This window comes from Leptosomus discolor, chromosome 4, assembly GCF_034619465.1.
Source record: "Leptosomus discolor isolate bLepDis1 chromosome 4, bLepDis1.hap2, whole genome shotgun sequence".
NCBI lineage: Eukaryota > Metazoa > Chordata > Aves > Leptosomiformes > Leptosomidae > Leptosomus > Leptosomus discolor.
The window spans coordinates 24438693-24457262 of NC_141394.1; the positions used below are offsets into that span (position 1 = coordinate 24438693).

The following is an 18570-nucleotide window of genomic DNA, read 5'->3' on the forward strand; positions in this document are numbered from 1 at the left end:
CGGGCCGGAGACAATGGGAAAACGCTTCTCGCTCCCCTTGGCCCCGCGCTGCGATGTGGTTTGCAATAAAAATTAAAGAGGATACGGAGAGGAAAAAGGGAAGGAGCAGCACGGGCAGCCGGGAGTGGGGAAGGAGTCACGATCCGTCCGGGAAAGACATTTTTCTCCGAGGAGACCGGCGATTCAGGAGAGAGGAGAAACTTCCCCTCGGCGGCCGTGCGTGTGCGCGGGGGGAGCGTGTGTCTCCACTCGTGAGATAAATCAGTCGTCGCGGCGGGGGAAGGCAGCGGAATTTGTCATGCGGGACTAATATTGACGGAGACCTATTCCGATTTAAGGACTGTCGGCGAAGAATTAAGGTTCTCTTAATCGCCTCCCCGGTGAATTTAGGCACAACTCGTGCGCTAGGCCCGACTGCTGGAAGAAGTGGAGTTTCTCCCTGGCGTCCTTCGGCTTCGAGTAGAAACCGCCGTGTCACAACGAGACCCGGAGAAGTCCCGATAACCGCATCTTCCTATCCCCCCCCACCTCTTTTTTTCCTTCTCCCCCCCCCCCCCCCCCCCCCCCCCGCTTTTCCTCCCCTTGATCCCCTGGTCCCATCGTGCCTGCCCGGCGGAGGGCGGCGGGGCCGGAGCTGGCGGGGCCCCGCACGGCGGGCGCTGCTCGTCCCAAACGTGCCTCGGCTCCAGGCTGCCGCATTTCTAAGCACCAGCTAATAATGTGCCCGGTCTAGACATTAAAAAAGAGGCGAAGAAGAAGAAGAAAGATTACCGAAATGATGGCGACATGCAAATTTCCCCCGAAATTATCATAAGTAAACATTTGGAGCCTGGACTAATAAAATCCCATCTGTGTTACTTCATATCGAGTTAGTAGGGAGCTGTGATAATGAATTTTGTAATATCTCACGAACAGACATCTCAATCAGGCACTAATCCGGTGATTTTACTGCCCGACCTCTCAGACCGGGGGAGGCGCCGGCGGCTGCCGGGGGGCGCGGAGGCGCAATCGGGGAGCGGGGCCTCAGCGGGCGCAGCCGCGGCCGCGCATCTCCCACCGCGCAGGGGGCCGCGGCTGCCGCTACCCGCTTCTCCACGGCACCCCTGGGACAGGAGTCGGAGCGTCCCGGGGCAGGGAACGGCCGCAAGGTTAGGGAACCCTCCTCACGACCCCAAACAAGGAGGGGTGGAGGGAGGACGAGCGGCCCGGCGGGCTGGGGAACCGCCACCGGGGTTTGCGCCCGTCCCATGGTGGGACTCGAGTGGGACCCGAGGTTGAGGCAGGGAGAGCGGGCACCGTGCGGACATCGCTGGGGAAAGGTGGGGGTCCCGCCAGCATCGCTGCGACGTGGCTCCCGGGGCTACTGGGTTTCTTTTTTTTGCATTTATTTTTCGCTCTCCAAATAATTGTTTTAAAACTCCGATGCCTTCATCTTTTGCAGATAACGGGTAATGGAGTCCAACTGCCGCAAACTTGTCTCCGCCTGTGTTCAGCTAGGTAAGAGAAACCATCTCCAGCCGAGCCGGAGGTGCAGCGGCCCCGCTGCCGTGCGGTGCGGTGCGCGGGTGCGGATCCAGGCGGGGCAGTGCCCGGGAAGCGGTGCCGCCTCCCCCCAGGGGTGCGCAGCAGCGAGCGCTGACCACCTCTCCCCTGTCCCCACCACCCCCCGCCCCGTGTCCCCGTCCCCAGGGGTGCAGCCAGCCGCCGTCGAGTGTCTTTTCTCCAAGGAGGCGGACATCAAAAAGGGGGAGTTCAGCGAGGCGCCGGAGGGCCGCAGGGAGCCCGCCGGCAGCAAGCTCTTGGGGCGGCCGCACCCTAGTGCCAATGGTAAGCGGCTGCCCCTCCGCGCCCCTCCGCGCCCCTCCGCGGGCCGCGCTGCCGGGGCAGAGGGCGAGAGCGTGGCGCCAGGGCGCCCCCTGCTGCCCACCGGCTGCGCAGAGCGGCGCGGCTCGGCGCCTAGGCGCCGCTTGCGCCTGAAGATGCGCGGCCGCGGGGAGGGGGAAAGGGGTGTGCGCGGGCACCCGCGGCCGCAGACGCGCACTGACACCCGCCGCCAGCGCCCACACACACACACAAAAAAGCGTGGCTGTCAGCGCGCCTTTCAGACACCCGCAGCGTCGCTCTCGTATTTATTTTTATTTTCTATTTTTGACCCCCCTGCTGCCCGTAAACAGGCCGCCAGCCCTCTCCTGCCCCCAGAGGCCGGCACCCCCGTCGCGCCCCGTCTGCAGGCAGAGCCAGCTCCTGCCTTCTCTTACCCTGCCCGTTTCAGGGGGTCTGGTAAACGAGCCCGAGGGGTGGTAAAGAAAAACAGCAATGCAAACATATTACAAAGAAGAAAACAAGCGCTCTGTATTTCGAGAGACTGTTTAATCCAAGATAAACGTAATTTTGTTTAAATAAAATATATTAACCTGAATTAATAATACAGGAAACTAGAGTGAATTAATAATGCACGTATTCCTGGTCTCGTGGTTAAACACTTCCTTGTAAGAATACCGTATTAACCCTGTTTGGCCAAACAGCTCGGTATTTCTCAAATAACATCCAGCGATTTCAGGAGGAGCCACGTTCCCTTCCCGAGTCAACCCTCCCCCGGAGACTTTAAGCAGGATTGGCTAGCTGGACATCAAAACCCCTAGAAGAAGAAATGCTTAGGCTAAAGGAAGGTTAGCGAGCAAAATCCGGGGTAATTCCAAACGCGAAGGTATTACGAGCCGATAATTTTTAATCCCGGAAACATACATGATATTAAATTGTGCACAAATAGGCTTTACCAGGGTCTGGCACTTTTTCCCTCGGCCAGTAATAAGTGTTAAATAACGTGGAAAGGAAGGGTGACATTGCTTTATATATGGTTTGCAAATAAGAAAGGCCTTTTTACCCTCCCCTGCCTTTTCCTCCTGCCGAACAGGTGGTCTTAATCAAAGCCCTTAGCGCGATCTAATGGGAAAGTGAGGACCTTTCTGATATAATAAATTTATGAGCCCTTCCAAGTCAGCTTTATTCGACTAGGTATTTATAAAAGTAATATCCACATATGCTCCCTGACACGGTAACTTTTGCTTCCTCTGCCGAGAAACAAATGGTTATTTTCTTAACCATCAATTATGAACCCGGATTATTGTAGTACACGCAAAATTTCCTGCCTCGTTACCGTATCAGCCGGCCTGTTTTTTACTCGACGGGCTGCAGGGGAAATCGCTGTCTAAACACCTTTAATGCCATTAATTAAAATTTAGGTCTGAGCCGAGGAAGGAACGCGGGGTTGCCTGACCATTGAAACCTTCCCATCTACAGGGAAGGGAAGCGCGGGCGACCGCTGATTCGGATATATCCCTGCAGACGCGCGGATATATCCCTGCAGAGGCAGGGATGCATCCCTGCGGACGCGGGGATGATCCCTGCGTGCAGCCCCAGCCCGTGTCTCTGTGCGAGGGATAATGGCAAGTCCTGAGCCGCCCTGAGCCGCTCGGGCGACTCGCTGCGAGTCGTAGAAATCAACGGGAGAGGGGGTGTGGGGGGTGTTTCTCGTGTTTCGAGCCGGTTTTGTTTGGTCTTGGCTTTGATTTGCTTTTAATCGCGCGGTGCTCGTTGATTTTTGTTTTGCCTGACCGTCAGGGCTTCATGCTTTATGGGATTTACCTCGGAAAAAGTCTGATCCCTGGGTGGGAAGCGGGGAAGCGGGGCGGGGGGTGATTTGCGACCCCGTCTGTCCGAATTCAGGTTCGAAAATTAAGAGGACGGTCAGGTAATTTCGCAAGTGAGGCACCATCGGTGAGCACAAGGAGAAAAATCGCTAGCTAGCAAGCGTTGGTAATATTAGTAAAAAATGCGAATGTTTGGTCAAATAGATGTTCCTGTGAAAGGAGGAAACGAAATTCAGTTAGGGGACGCTCCAAAGCCACAAGGGCGCTCGGGGTTCCTGCGGGGAGGCAGGGTTATTCCCGAAGAAACGGATCCGTGGCCACGTCGGTGAAAGAAAAACGGGAAAGTATGAAAATATTATTGCAGCCTAGAGTGTCAAACGCAGCCCAGCGCGTGTCATGTTTACCCAGAGAGAGGAAAAATTGCTGCTGGGTGACCAGCCCCGCAAAATTAGGAAAACTTCATCACACGCTTCGCCGGCCCCACAGCACGCGTAAATGGTTGCTGGTGGATTTACTCGAATATTTTTCATGCAGGGCGCGAGGATGCTTAAACGATTTATGTATGTGTGTACATGTTATGTGTATACATACATAATCTATATAATTCGTTAGTTCTGTGCATTCTGCTTAAGAAATCCTTTTCTGTAATCGATAATCTGGGTATTGCTGAAACAGCAGCCTCCAACATAAAACGTGGAAAAAAATCCGCCTTGTATCGTCATTCAGCATCACAAATTGATTGTTTCAACTTTTCCTTTTTTTTAAAAAAAAAAAAAAAAAAAAATTCTTTGGTCTGAATATTCCGTAACTCAACATCTCTTTTTCGAAACCCAGACCCACAGCGCTGACTCAGCTTTCCGCGCAGATCAGCTGAAGACACGGCACCGTGCAAAGCAAAGGTCCTTGGTGCCTTTTTTGAGCGCCGGGACGAGATGGGCGCGCAGCCTCCGCCCCCGCGGGAGGGAGCAGGCGGGGGCGGGGGGGGGGGGGGGGGGGGGGGGTGTGCGAGGAGGAGCCGAAGCGGGGCCTGCAATCGAAGAAGAGCGGCACCGCGCCTTCCCCGCCACATAACGCGGCCAAGTTTGTGGCCGGAGTTGTGACCCGAGCGGTGGAGCCGCGGTCCCCGCCGGCCGGGGCGGAGGCACTCCGCCGGTGCGCTGCCCCTGCGCGGCGCCAGGGAAGCTGCGCGCCCCTTCCCGCAGCCCCCGCCTAGCGCAAATTAAAAGTTATTTATTGCGCTTCGGGTATATAATTCCTCACCACCACCCCCATCGTCGTCTGAAAATAATATATGCAGCAGTTGTTAGCCTCACTCCAGGGAAAACTAAATGTATAACGAAAGCTTATTCGTGAGTAGGAATATACTAAGGGAACAATCTGATGTCTTCTTAATCCTATGTAAAAAGCTCTGTAGTCTTCCTAATATTGACTGAATGGGTAATTAATGGCTCTTCATCGAGGAGAATACCCGGTAATCCGAGATAGGCGAAAGACAACAAGCCAAAGGTAAAAGACAACAGGACTAGCTGGAGACTCTACATAAGAACCGATTTATCCATTTAGGAGAGCATTACTCTAGAAACAACGATCCCGTAAGGAGATAAAAGGAAAAGTGGGAAAATAAATACCCGCCACCCCTGGCACCCCCAGCCGAGCCGCTCAGCTCCCGGCCGCGCTCCCGGCCCACCCTCTTCCCGCACTGGGGCCAGCACCGGGAAGCCCAGGCCGCCAATGCCGCCGGCGGGAGCAGGAGATTAAAAAACACCTTCTGAAAAATAAAACAAAATAAAACACACAAAAAAAAAAAACCCAACAAAACAACAACAAAACAAACAACCAAAACCTGAACGAAATTAAAAAGGAAACATAGAAGGTGCAACGGGGTGGGGAGCAGTCCCAATTCCCCATTTTTCGCAGCGGGCGAAAGGGGCAGGGGGGAATTTCCCCAAAAGAGGCTGTGGTTTTTTTAGTGGGTGGCAGCCCTGCGCAGCAGGCGCCGAGAGTCGGTACGCGGGTGAGCCGGCCGGAGCTGCTTTGCGGCCAGGACCCGAACCTGAAAGGGAAAGGGAGCTTCCAGCAGGAAAAAGAAAAGAAAAAAAATTCAAAAACACTTTTGACATTTTAATTTAAATCTTTACCGCTAATATATTACTCAGGTGACTACAATTAGGTTGTTTTTCAGTTGGCTGACAGCTTTTAAAATATTATTTCACTCGGGAAATAAAAGCTTCATCTCAGATTATAGGTGGGTATTTTTGGATTTACGTGATTTATGGTCACCATGACAACTAATGCTGCTTGGTAGCTCCCCTCCTGCCCGGTGTGGGGGAGTTTTAATCAAAGGCATGTAAGAAAATGCCGGCACCCTCTCCCTTTGGGCCGCTGGGGCCCGGGCCGGTGCAGTACCCCGCTTTTGGGGAAGCCGGGCCGGCCGGAGGGTCTCTCCCTGCTGGGGCTGGGGGACGGGGGGCTGGCGCTGGGGCAGGTGCGGGAGAGCGGCGCGGTGGCCAGGTCCTGATCCTCCTCTCCGCCTTCCCTGGGGGGAACGGGCAGGCACCCGCCTGCCCCCACCGAGTGTCCCGGGACAGAAAGGGCCGCGGCGGGGCGGGCACCGGCGGGCACTGGCGCTGCCCCCCGCAAGAGCATAAAGTGCGTAAAAAGCACTCTGCACCGCGCAGCCGGGAGGGACTTTTCTTTCGTATCGCTGCGGATGAAACCAGCATTTCCCCAAACTAAAAAGAAATTAATCAAAAAAAAAAAAAAAGAAAAGAAGAAAGAAAGCGGGAAAAGGGGTCATCTGCGAGAGGGCTGAAAAAATAAATGGTGGAGGGGGTACCACCGTATCCCCTCCCCAGGGCTTTGCAGGCTGGTTACAGTCCCGACGTGGGGGCCGGAGGAGGGCGGCGCCCCCTCCCAGTGCCCCTCGCAGCGAGGCCGAGGCCGCACCCGCTTGGAGGGGCCGGGGCAGCTCCGCGCCCGCGGCCTTGGCGCGGTCCCGCCGTGGGGCGAGGCTGTGGGTGGGGGCGGATTTCTGGGTGCAGGACCACTGAGGTAGCGAGAGGTTAAGAAGAAACGGGGATGTGATTGGTAAACAAATTGTGCAGAATGGAGCTGGATTCATATTGACTTAGTTATAGGTCATCTGCTGCCGGTGCAAAGGGAGGAAATATTTACTTTACACATATACTTTATGATCTTGGGGGAATTAGAGGAAATTCAATAAGAAAACGGCTAGAATCATTTTAAACCCCCTATTTAAAAGACTTAAGCAAATTAGAGTCTTATCAGATTAAAATCCACTACAAATGTAAGAGCATTGTCTCCGTCGAAACGCTGTGGGGTCTGAGGAAAGAGATTCTTTGCCAAATCTCAGGGATAAAAACACGTCATTTAAACACCAGATAATGAGCAGAATGTAAATTAATTTAACCTTCTTTACTAACAGGCTGCGAAAGTAATATGTATAATTTAGCGATAAGTAAGATTGCGAGGGATGATACGTACCTCGAAAGAACATCACCGACTAAGAGGGACCCTTGCGGGGGGCAGGGGGGAAGCAATGGGATACAGAAAAGTTTGGGCGCTGGGACGCAGGTGCGGAGTGCCACATGAAGGGGAAGTCTTCGGTAACTTTTCGATGCCCGTGACCGTGCAGAGGAATTCAAAATAGAGGCGCAACCTGCATTTTCCATGCCTGGGCTCCCTCGGACACCCCATCCCTTAGAGGGCCGCAGGTCCCCGGGTGCAGCGCCGGCTTTGCGGGGGCAGGGCTCGGGGACGGGGTCCTCTGCCCCAAGGGGGTCCTGACCAGCACGGGAGGGCAACCTGCCCCCGCTGGGAACAGCCCCGCTCCTCCTTCCTCCTGCGAGACCTGGCTCCACAGCAGCCTCACCGCCGCGCTATAAGCGGGCCTGTGAGCGGGGACCGCGGGAAAGCGCAGCCCGTCCCTCCGCTGCCGCTACCCGGGGACGAGGGGGCCAATCCTGCCCCCGCAGACCTCGGCAGGAGTCGGTCGGGAGACCAGGGGTGAGAGATTTGTGTGCCGGCGCCCGGCCCGGTGCCGGGCTTGGCCAAACTCTGCAGGCGGCTTTCGTGGGCGCCGCGCCGGGGAGCGGGACTGTCCCTGCGGGTCCCCGCCGGGAGCGGGGAACGTTCCTTGCGGATCGAATAAGGTGTAAAACCGGACTGGAAAAGCCTCCTTGGGGACTCGCTGTTGGGAACCCGTGTGCAAGGAGGGGACAGGGATGGCAGTGCCAGCGAGAGTGTTCCCCCTGTTTTGTCCGCCCTCGGTGCAGGCAGAGGGGGCCAAGGCCATCGGCGAGCGCGGGGTTAAGAGCGCCCCGGCGCTGGGGTGCGCCCGCTCTTCCTTGCTCTTTTGGGTGTGATGCGAAGCTTTCGGTAGCCGCGGCGCGGAGGGGTGGTGACTGATGTCGTTCGAGTTTACTTGTCGTTGTTGTAGCTGTTACCGGACAAGGATCCGCCGTCTGACCGGCCGCAACCCCCTCCCCGTTGTTTTCCGCCCTCTCCGTAACGAGGGAGTCGGGGCAGGGGCTTCCTCGCTTTCTTCCTCCCTTATGCGGCGCCTCTGGCAGCGCCGAGCTTTCCGCTCCTGATCCCCGCCGCTCCGCGAGTGCGCAAGGCAGCGCGGAGGGGCGCGGAGCAGAGCGGGCGTGCCCGGAGCCGCCCCGACGGGGCGCCCCGTGGGCCGGCTGGCGGAGACCGGGGCTTTCCGGGCGCGGGTACCACCCGCGGGGGAAACCGGGAGGAAAACGGGCTGGGTTTTTTTTTTTTGGGGGGGGGGGCGGGCTCGCCCGCTGCCGGGAGAACGCGGGGGCGGCGCGGGCCGCGGAGGGGTGCGCAGGAGGGGCGGGGCGAGGCGGGGCGCAGGCGGGGGCGGGGCGCTGAGGGGCGGGGCGGGGGCGGGGCGGGGCGGGGGCGGGTGACGTGCGGGCGCGGGGAAGGCCGCCGCCGGTTTAAGATGTCAGGCCAAGAGGGAAGCGGCTGAGCTGATGCGGTGCGGGGCCGGCCGCGGCGCGGCGCGGGTCCATGCGCGGGCAGCGGAGAGGAGCGCCCCGCGGAGCGCCGCCGCGCCTCGCCGCCCCCGTCCCGCGGAGCCCCGCGGCGGGCCGGGGGCCGCCGGCCGCTGGCCGGGGAACAGCTCTGTCGCCGTGACGGCTCTTGCAGGACCGGACTCGCCCTCTCGCCTGTCGCCGCCGCCGTTGCCGCGCCCCCCCCGGGCGGCGGGGGCTTCTGGGCTCGCCGTGCCTCCCGGGCGCTAGCCGAGCGCCGCCCGCCCCGCCGCGGCTCCCCGCCCAGCAGCCCTGATCCCCCGGAGCCGCGGGGCTGCTCCGCTCCCGCGGAGGGGGCGCCGCGCCGGCCCTCCTACACGTACCGACACCTACAGACACACGCACACCTTCTCCTATCGACCCCCCAGGCGCGCACGTAGACTTTGGGGTCCTTTTGCCGATGAACTGCATGAAGGACCCGTTAAGCCTGGAGCGCCTGGGAGCCGGGAATAAGCTGTGCTCCTCCTCACCTTCCTCCTCCTCCTCTTCATCGTCTTGCCACCACCACCACCAGCCCGCGCTGGCCATGGCGACGGCGCTGGCGCCGGGGCAGGCGCGCTCCTCCCTGGAGTCCGCCAAGCACCGGCTGGAGGTGCACACCATCTCCGACACCTCCAGCCCCGAGGCCGCAGGTAAGAGGGGGCGAGCGGCAGGGACTCTCACCCGCCGGGCGCCCCACTGCCCTGCCCGGCCCGGCACAGCCCCGGCCCGGCCCGGCGGTCCCGGCAGCCCCGCGCTGTGCCGCCGCCCCTCTGCCCGGGAGCGCCCCGCACCCGAGCCGGGACACGTTTCGTGGGTTTTCTCGCGCGCGGTGTCTGTGTGCCGGCGTATGGGGAGGTGCCGACATGTGTAGGGGAGTAGCGCGTACAGCGGTGGGCGAGTAATACGGATACAGGCGGGAGAATTATATGGATACAGACGGGCGGATAATACGGATACAGATGGACCAATAACATAGATACAGAGCGACGAATAATGTGGGTACAGACGGATAAATACGCGTATAGACGGACAAATAGCACGGGTATAGACGGACAAATAACGTGGGCATAGATAGGCGACCGATGTGGATACAGATGGGCGAATAATCCGGATACAGGCAAAGGAATAGCAAGATACAGGCAGGCGAATAATATGGCCATAGATAAGCAAATAATACGGATTACGTGTGTACAGATGGGAAAATACAATGGATACAGATAGGCGAAAAACTTGCGTATATCGATAGGCGAAAAACTTGCATACAGACGGGCGGGGATGCGGCTCCGTCCCGCCGCCCTGGCTGTGGCTGTTCCTCCTGGAGGACCCCACCCGTGGGTGCCCGCGGGGCGCGGAGGGGCCGCGGCGGCGGGAGGCCGGGAGGGTTAATCATTATACCACCGAGTCGCGTTAGGGCAGGCTTCGGGACCCGGCAGCGCTGGGGACGAGCCCTTCCCCAGCCGCCGGAGCGGAGGCTTCAGAGGCTGAGGCGTCCTCGTTTTCCGCCTTGTTGTTTTTTTGTCCACCCCCCCTTCCCCTTACAGAGAAAGATAAGAGCCAGCAGAGCAAGAACGAGGATGCGGGGCCCGAGGACCCCTCCAAGAAGAAGAGGCAGCGGCGGCAGCGGACTCACTTCACCAGTCAGCAGCTGCAGGAGCTGGAGGCCACCTTCCAGCGGAATCGCTACCCGGACATGTCCACCCGAGAGGAGATCGCCGTCTGGACCAACCTCACCGAGGCTAGGGTTAGGGTAAGTCCCGACACGACATCCCGGCTCCGAGCAGCGGGGGTGGGAGTGGGGGGTGGAAGGGGAGGAGGGCTGAAATGTTTGCAGCTGCTTTCGATTTCAGTTTGTACGCAAACTTCAGAGCCTTTGCACAAAAGCAGGGCTGAGCAGGACATTTCTGTCAAAGCGAGACAGATTGGGATCTCTCTCTCTCTTTCTCCGGAATATGGTTCGCTGCATGTTTCGCCCTCACCGTGCAATGAGTCCTGCTCCTTTTGATCGAAACGCTAATGAAAACATTAGCCAAGAAAGCAACTTGGAACAGGCTGCAACCTGCGCTGCCTCTAATGAGAAAAAGATGTAAAATACACAAGGGCTTTTACTTCACTCCGAGGCACTCCTGACGTGCCCTTCCTTGCATTTGCTCTTTCTTTTGGTTTCACAATTCGAAGAGCGTCTTTCTCCGCCCTTTACCCCCTCTGAGATTTATGGGACCATCGCGGCGCTTGTAGAGATACCGAGGCCGGACCCTGCTAACGCTGCGCTGAGAGGTGGGGGGGGGGTGATGGTGGTGGTGGGGAACCACCAAAACAAGCTCCCAAGGGGGCCGAACCCCCAGATTTTCGAAAATCCTACGTAAATCCTCTCCCCGAGGCCGCTTGAGGAAAGCGAGAACCGCGGCAGCAGGAAGCGGGGCCGGGGCAGCCCCGCGGCGGGGCCCGGGGCCCGATCGGGGCTGGTGTCTCGCCGCAGCACGAAGCGGTGTCGGTTGCGGCTTGGCTTTTGTCGCCAGACGGGGTGTTTTGGTTTTAGGCAGCGGGTTTGGGGCGTTTTGCGGGGGTTTTGGTTTCGGGCGGCGTGGTGCTGCCAGACGCGGCCCGTCCCCGTGGTGCCCGGGCGGCCCCTGCCCGGCTCGGCTCGGGTGGGCTCCTGCAAACCCCCGGGGAGGCTCCAATACACACGGGAAGGCTGCTGCTGGCGGCTGCCCGACGGGTCAGACACCCAGATGTGGATTGAGAAAGGGAACGTTTTCCCCATTGTCTGCGGGGAGAGTCCCTTAGATCTCATCTAGCACGTTGCTAAATGGCGATTTTCTTTTTTTATTTTTTATTTTTTTTTCGCCAAGGAGCAGTCGAACAAGTTTGTTTAGAAAGTGGCTTTCGGCTCTGGAAGCTTTAGCGCAGGAGGAACATGTAACTTTAACAAACTGAAGCAAGGATTTATTAGTTGCTGGCTTTCCCCTCCTTCCCCGTAATAGGAAACATCGCCTTAAAATTCCGCGGGTTTCCAGGCGTTTTGCCCTCCTTTTTGCACTTTTATATTTCTCCTGGATGGCTCCAGTGCGGAATAAGCCAAGGAAGGAGGGGGAAAAAAATGAGAAACGAGGGGGGGGGGGGGGCGGGGGAAGCGAGAAGAAGGAAGCGTTGGCTTCTCTGGCGCGAATTAGAGCATCGCGAATTATGGCGGGGGGGAGTGGCGGGAATTGCGCTGCCACGGATCTGCCTTGCTAAACCGCGGCGGCCCCGGGGCCTTAGGGATGCTCGGCGGCCCCAGCAGCACATCGCTGCCCCGGCCCAGCGCGGGGCTCCGTAGGGAGGGCGGCGAACCTATATATGTATATATATATGCACGTATACGATTTTATATACATATATACATATATATACATACACGGCCACGCTCGGCTGTTGCCCTGAGAGCTGGCGAGGGGCTGCGGTGGTGGTGGTGCTTCCTGACTAACTTGCGTCTCGCATCTCCCTCCCTCCCTCTCCCCCCGTTTCCAAAGGTTTGGTTCAAGAACCGCAGAGCCAAATGGAGAAAGAGAGAAAGGAACCAGCAAGCCGAGCTTTGCAAAAACGGCTTCGGTCCACAATTTAACGGCCTCATGCAGCCCTACGATGACATGTACCCCGGCTACTCGTACAACAACTGGGCAGCCAAGGGCCTGACCTCTGCCTCCCTCTCCACCAAAAGCTTTCCTTTCTTCAACTCCATGAATGTCAACCCTCTGTCTTCTCAGAGCATGTTCTCCCCTCCAAACTCCATCTCCTCCATGAGTATGTCTTCAAGCATGGTACCCTCTGCAGTCACCGGGGTCCCTGGCTCCAGCCTCAACAGCCTGAATAACTTGAACAACTTGAGCAATCCCTCCCTGAATTCTGCAGTGCCAACGCCAGCCTGTCCTTATGCTCCTCCAACACCTCCGTATGTTTATAGGGACACATGTAACTCGAGCTTGGCGAGTCTGAGACTTAAAGCCAAGCAGCACTCCAGTTTTGGCTATGCCAGTGTGCAGAACCCCGCTTCCAACCTGAGCGCTTGCCAGTACGCGGTGGACAGACCCGTGTGAGACGCCCAAGTAGGAAACACTGCATGGGAATCCCTCCCCATTTCCCGCAGAGACTTACGCTAGGCAGTAATGGGCACTAGAGAGAAAGAGAAAGGAGAAAAAATCAGAGCCAGAGAGAGAGGAAAAGAGAGAGAGAGAGAAAGGAGAAAAAGAGGAAACCACTGAAATAAGATTGTTCCTTTGTTTTCAAAGGACCTCCTACAGATTCTGAGATCTTTCTTTCACTAAGAGTATTTCAACAGTTACAAGGACATATATATATATATATATATGGACAAATGTTTGACTGGATATGATATGACATTTTAATGTTACTATAAGCTTGTTATTTTTTAAGTTTAGCATTGTTAACATAAAAATGACTGAAAGGATGTATATATATCGAAATGTCAAATTAATTTTATAAAAGCAGTTGTTAGTAATATCACAACAGTGTTTTTAAAAGGTTAGGCTTTAAAATAAAGCATGTTACACAGAAGCGATTAGGATTTTTTCGCTTGCGAGCAAGGGAATGTATATACTAAATGCGACACTGTATGTTTCTAACATATAATTATTAAAAAAAAACCCCATTGTGTGAATATCAGTTTTAGAATAGTACCTCTGGTGGACGCAATGATGTTTCTGATATTGCAATGTAAAACATGCCCTGTGTATAACATTTCGTACAATATTATTGTTTTACTTTTCAGCAAACATGAAAAAAATGTGTTTTATTTCATGGGAGTAAAATATACAGCATACAGTTTTGTCTGGATTTTTATTTACTGAGCCAAGCTGTGCAGCAGTAACTGGTCTGCAGTGATTGACTGATCGTTGACACTGTATCTCTGAAAACACAGGGCCGTACTTTTTATTGCAATACAAATAAATGCTGGCGCGCTTTTTTCACCTTAAAAAAAAAAAAAAAAAATCCCTCTCTCTAAGGTTGCGTGCTAGAGAAACGCGGGCCTCGGACATGCTGCCTCCTGTGCAGCAGGATCCCTTTATTCCCCCGCTCAGCCCCAAGAAAATGGATTATTTGACATCGTTGGCCTCGAGAATTACCAGTCACAAAGTTGCTGTATCTCGAGCATAAATTTCTCCCGCTGTGAAGGAAGCTTTTATGACATTAAAGAAGAGGGGGTGGGGAGTCAAAAGGAAAAGAAAAACCAGTTTGCAAACAAACTGCTCCTGTTCAAAATAATCTGTCTCCTTTGCCGCCCCTTGCGCTCACCTTCTCCCTTCAGCGGGGAGATCCTTCATGTAATATTACATTTCTATTTCCAAATCCCCCTTCCAGACGTGAAGAGAAACAAAGAGCAGCCCAAATAACCGCAACCCCGCGGAGCTCGGGGGTTGAGAGGTTAGCCCCGAGTTTCCTGCGACTTCGTGCTGCAACACGTCGTTGAAGGGAAAGGTCGTGCTCTCGTGTGGTTTGTTTTAAATAATATCGACCCATTCATTCTCAACCTGCTTGTTCGTGAAATTATACAGGATTATAACTTTGCCATCGCCGGACAATTGAAACAAATCAAGATGAATTGCTTGCTCGGCCCTCCCAGCGGCTTACACCCCGGGCGGGCAAGGAGGGGCTGACGGGAGATGAAGGGGGTGGGGTGGGTGGTGGGTGGTGGCAGGACCCGGCGGGAATATCGATATAGGAAGAAATTCCGCGGGCGCGTAAAGCGGCGAGGTGCGCAGGGGACGACAGGGAGAAAACTCACCGCGCTTTGGGGACGAGTTTGCCCCTTGCGCGGGCTTTGCGCGCTCCTTGCGCGCTTTGGTGAGGCGAGGAGGAGTCGCCGCCGGGGGAACCCGGGGGTGGGTGAGGGCTCCGCGAGCGCGCAATTTGCGGAGCCCTCGCCCACCCCCGGGTTCCCCCGGCGGGAGGAGAAGAGTGGGACAGAGAAGAGGTCAGAGTACTGCGCTTTCCCACGGGGAAAATGCTTCCCCCACCTGAAAGCGGGGTCCCCCTCGTGTTCCCATTTGCAGCGTGGGCAGCCCCCAGCCCCCACTTTTTTCCCCTCATTTTTATTCCCCCCCCCCTTTTTTTTTTCCCTGAATCTAATTTTTTTTTTTTTTTTGGCGCTCTCTCTCTTGCCGCCCCCCCAGTTTTTCTGTTTTCTTTTCCTCTGTGTGTTGTTGCCAGGGGGTCTGTGGAGTGAAAGAACCTCCGTGTTTGGGGCGGAGGGGAGGCGGCCCCCCCCCCCCCCCCCCCCCCCCGCCGTGCCCGGCCTCGCCGCCTCCCCGACCCAACGCCGCTCCCCTCGATTTTTCCGCACCGTGTCAACACCTCACCCGGGTGAGTGCCAGGGGCTTCCAAAAATGTCCCCTTCCTCCTCCTTCTCTTCCTCCTCCTCCTCGCTGGGCTGCGGGTGGAAAGTTTGGGGGCAACGCCGGCGAGGGGCTGGCAGCCCGGGAGCCCCCCTCGGGGGTCAGGGAAGCCGGAGAAATGCGGGTGGTTTTCTGCCCAAACCCTCTCGGCGGGACGGGCTCGAAAATCAGCGAGCGGATCGCTGCGGGTATCGGCACGGTATTTTACACGCTCTTTTCGGCTCTTGTTTCTTCTCGGTGGCATTGGTTATTTATAGTCCTCTCATGTGTATATAGATATAAAATAGCCGTGTATATATTTAGAATATGTGTGTGCGTGGAGAATGAATATATATAAAATATATAGTATACTCATATACGTTTAGAAGAGTAATATATACTGTTTCCAGGCCAAAAAAATACTGTATCAGAGTTTTCCACTCTAGTGTGTAATGGCTCAAACGATGAAAAATCAACGTGACCGCTCAGAGAGGACATAAATCACTCCGAGTGTAATCTGAATTTCTCTTTCTCCCCCTAGCTGAAGCCTTGAGGGTCATCATTTTTCTGCGCCACTTGACCAAAGATATAATGTTTTGATTAGGTCGTAAATCAAAATCTTGGTTCGTGCTTTTTTCTTTTTCTGTTTTTTTTTTTTTTTTTTTTTTTTTTTTTTTTTCCCGGGGCTTTTCTTCCCCTTATCGGCAGTGGCAGTGTGAACCTGGAACAATGGAGGCCGTAGAGAGGAGGGGGAAAAGCAACAACGAAATGGGGAATTTGCAAAATATCTATTTGGAGAGGCGGGGGGCAGAGGGGTTAAACAACGGGCTCGCCACCCCCCGGCTCCCCCCCGCCCTCGGGAAGGCCGCTCTGGGCTGCCTGCTGCGCGGCCCCCAGCTCCGGGCGTGCGAGCGGGCAGCGCCGTCTGCTTCCCAATCCACATCCCAATCCACATCCCAATCCACAGCCCTGCCAGACCGGTCCAGCCCGCGCCCCCACCGCGCAGTCCCCGCCGCCTCCCAAGCTTGGAGGCGCGGAGCGGCGCCGGTAGCGCGCCCCTTCCAGCCGGGGGGCGCCGGGTCCCTCGGCGGCCCCGGGCACCCTCTCCCCTCCCGGCTCCGCTCCTCTCCCGGCTCGGCTCCGCTCTTTTGTTTTCGGACAGTACCTTCCCGCACTTTGAACCCCGCCGGCGTGCGCAGGGCCCTGGCAGTCGGATGGGCGCGCCTCGCGAAGCTCGAAATTAACCGTAAATACCGATGTATCTCCTTTGGGTGATTTTCTGTGCATGTCCTCCTGTCCTCCCTTTGCACTGTTTTTATGTACGTGTGCCCTCATCCCCATGCGCCTTCCTAAAACAGCTGGGCACCGATTTTTACATACCTGTACAGTTGTTTATACCTATAAAATAAAAGAAACTTTTTTTTTTCTTTTTTTTTTCTTTTTTTTTTTTTTTTTTCCCATTACGAGATTCATTAGCATTTTTGGAGGGAGAGAGCTTCCTCGGGAAAATTGACATCTGAGCTCGGGGAAGTTTTTTTCCACGAGCCGTTTGGCCGCGCTGTGGGGCGGGCGTGGGGCAGGTTTGCAGCCCTCTGGCCCCCGCGGCCACAGCCGGGCGCGCCGGCAGCGCTGCGTGGGCGCGGAGGGGCTTGCGGGGGGCGTGCGAGTCGGGTGGGGGGTCGCACAGCCCGATTCAAGGCAAGGAGAGAGGGCAGGGGAACGGCTGACGGCGCCCTGGCGCTAATACTTAGGCGTTTTGGGGGCATATAATTTACTTTGCTAAACGCCTCCTTCGGTACGCGTGTAATACATGTGCAGGTCTGAATATTATGTACTCGATAGACCATAACAGTCAATAATCCAGGAACTTGGAAGGATTTACACCTTCGGAGCTCCATACAATGACGGACTAATTGATTGCTAAACCTGAAGTTTTCTAAATGCGAACCCCTTTTGGAATTAATTTCTCCGGTCTGCACCTTATTCTCAGAGAAGAGAAGAGAGGAAATAGAAGAAACCCTCACTTGGAAATTTGTAGCACCAAGGACTTTTTTGGTTTTTAATTAAAAAGGCGTCTGAGGCCGTTTTTCGCGAGCTTGGCCCCAGCTTGTGCCGGGCAGAGCCGCGGGGCTGGAGAGGGGCAGAGGCGAACCGATGCTCCGCGCCCCTCCGCAAGGGCGCAGGCAGCTCCGCGCTGCCCGCCCGGTGAGCCAGGGCTCTGCCGGTGCTGGACCGATTTCCCCCTGGTCGATCCGTGGTTTCGGGGGCGAGGGGGAGGCTTCTTTGCTCGCTTTGTCCCTTGCGGCTACGACCACCCCCCGCCGGCCCCGAAGGCGGAGGGCTGCGACGGGGGCGCGGGGGGCAGCGCGGGTCGGTCCCGCCGCCGCGGAGCCAGGCGGGGGGCACCAAACGCTGCCGCCGCCAAAGCGGGAGCTGCTCCGGCCCTGCCTTCTCGGAGGGCGGGCTTGTGCCTGCCCGGGGCGGGGGGGAGGCACCGTCCCGACCCCGGCCCCGCGACCCCGCACGGCCGCCGCCAGCCCGTGCCCGGCCCCTCCTGCGGCACAGCCCGGCGGTGGCGGCGTGCGAGCAGGGGCCTCCCGGGCTGCGGCCCCGCGGGAGGGAGGCAGCGTGAGCGAGGTGGGGACGGGTCACCTCCCGCCGCACCGCCTCGGGAGGGGCCTGGGCCTGAGCCCCGCGGGGAGCGGGCGGCAAGGCCGCTCGGCAGGTAGAGCCCTGCGCGGCTGCGGCTCTGCGAGAGCCAAGTCCCCGGGCGGGGGGGGTGTGGGGGGTCTGTGTCTGGCTGAGCCGGCCCCAGCCCCGAGGGCCAGCGGCGCGATTTGCGCGGCTGGAACCCGCCGTCGGGAGCGGAGGATGGACGCGACTGACTGCCGGCCGAAAACCGGGAGGAAAAAAAAAAAAAAAAAAAAAGGAAGAAAGAAAGAAAGAAAGAAAAATACACTAAGCCCCCAGCAGCTCACCCGGGAGCAGGAGCCAGCGGGTGCCTCGGTCCAGCACTGAGGAAGAGCCAGGAGCCCTTCGGCCTCAGCCTCCTGCTCGGGCGGCGGGGCGCGGCGCTGGGGAAGGAGCCGTGTGAGCCCTGTATCTGTGTGTGCGAGTGTGCAAGTGTGAGTGTGGGACAGACCCGTCTCCGGCCCGGCGGGACTCCCCACAGAGCCTGGGTGCAGCGGGGAAGCGTCTCAGATTTACGCTCGCATATATATGAGCACACATACATGTATATACACACACACACATCTCTATATTACGCATACACGGATATTGTACACACGAACACGCACGCAGAGCGCTGTGCGGGCTGTGCTCCGCAGCCGCTGCCTGCAGATGCGAGGGATGCTTCGGCGACTGTAGCCCCGCACAGACCGCATCGGTGAAACCCACAGCTGATCGGGGGCGCGGGAGCCTGATCGCCTTCCACTCTTTCCTTCCTCCTGACCTTTTTTTTAAGGTTTTTCCCCTTCACCCTCTCCGCTGCCAAGCCGC

At 57.0% G+C, this 18570-nt stretch overlaps 1 protein-coding gene across 3 annotated transcripts; it reads left to right on the forward strand.

The window, feature by feature from the left end:
- Positions 1 to 1451: 1451 nt before the first annotated feature.
- Positions 1452 to 12774, forward strand: PITX2 (paired like homeodomain 2). Of its 3 annotated transcripts, none has more exons than XM_086464157.1 (4): positions 1452 to 1497; positions 1690 to 1827; positions 10243 to 10448; positions 12211 to 12774. In XM_086464157.1, exons 1-4 carry the CDS (start codon positions 1452 to 1454, stop codon positions 12772 to 12774), a joined length of 954 nt encoding a protein of 317 aa, XP_086320283.1. The 3 variants fall into 3 exon arrangements, with proteins under 3 accessions (XP_086320283.1, XP_086320282.1, XP_086320284.1); XM_086464156.1 differs by lacking the exon at positions 1690 to 1827 and adding an exon at positions 9088 to 9351; XM_086464158.1 differs by lacking the exon at positions 1690 to 1827.
- Positions 12775 to 18570: the final 5796 nt, after the last annotated feature.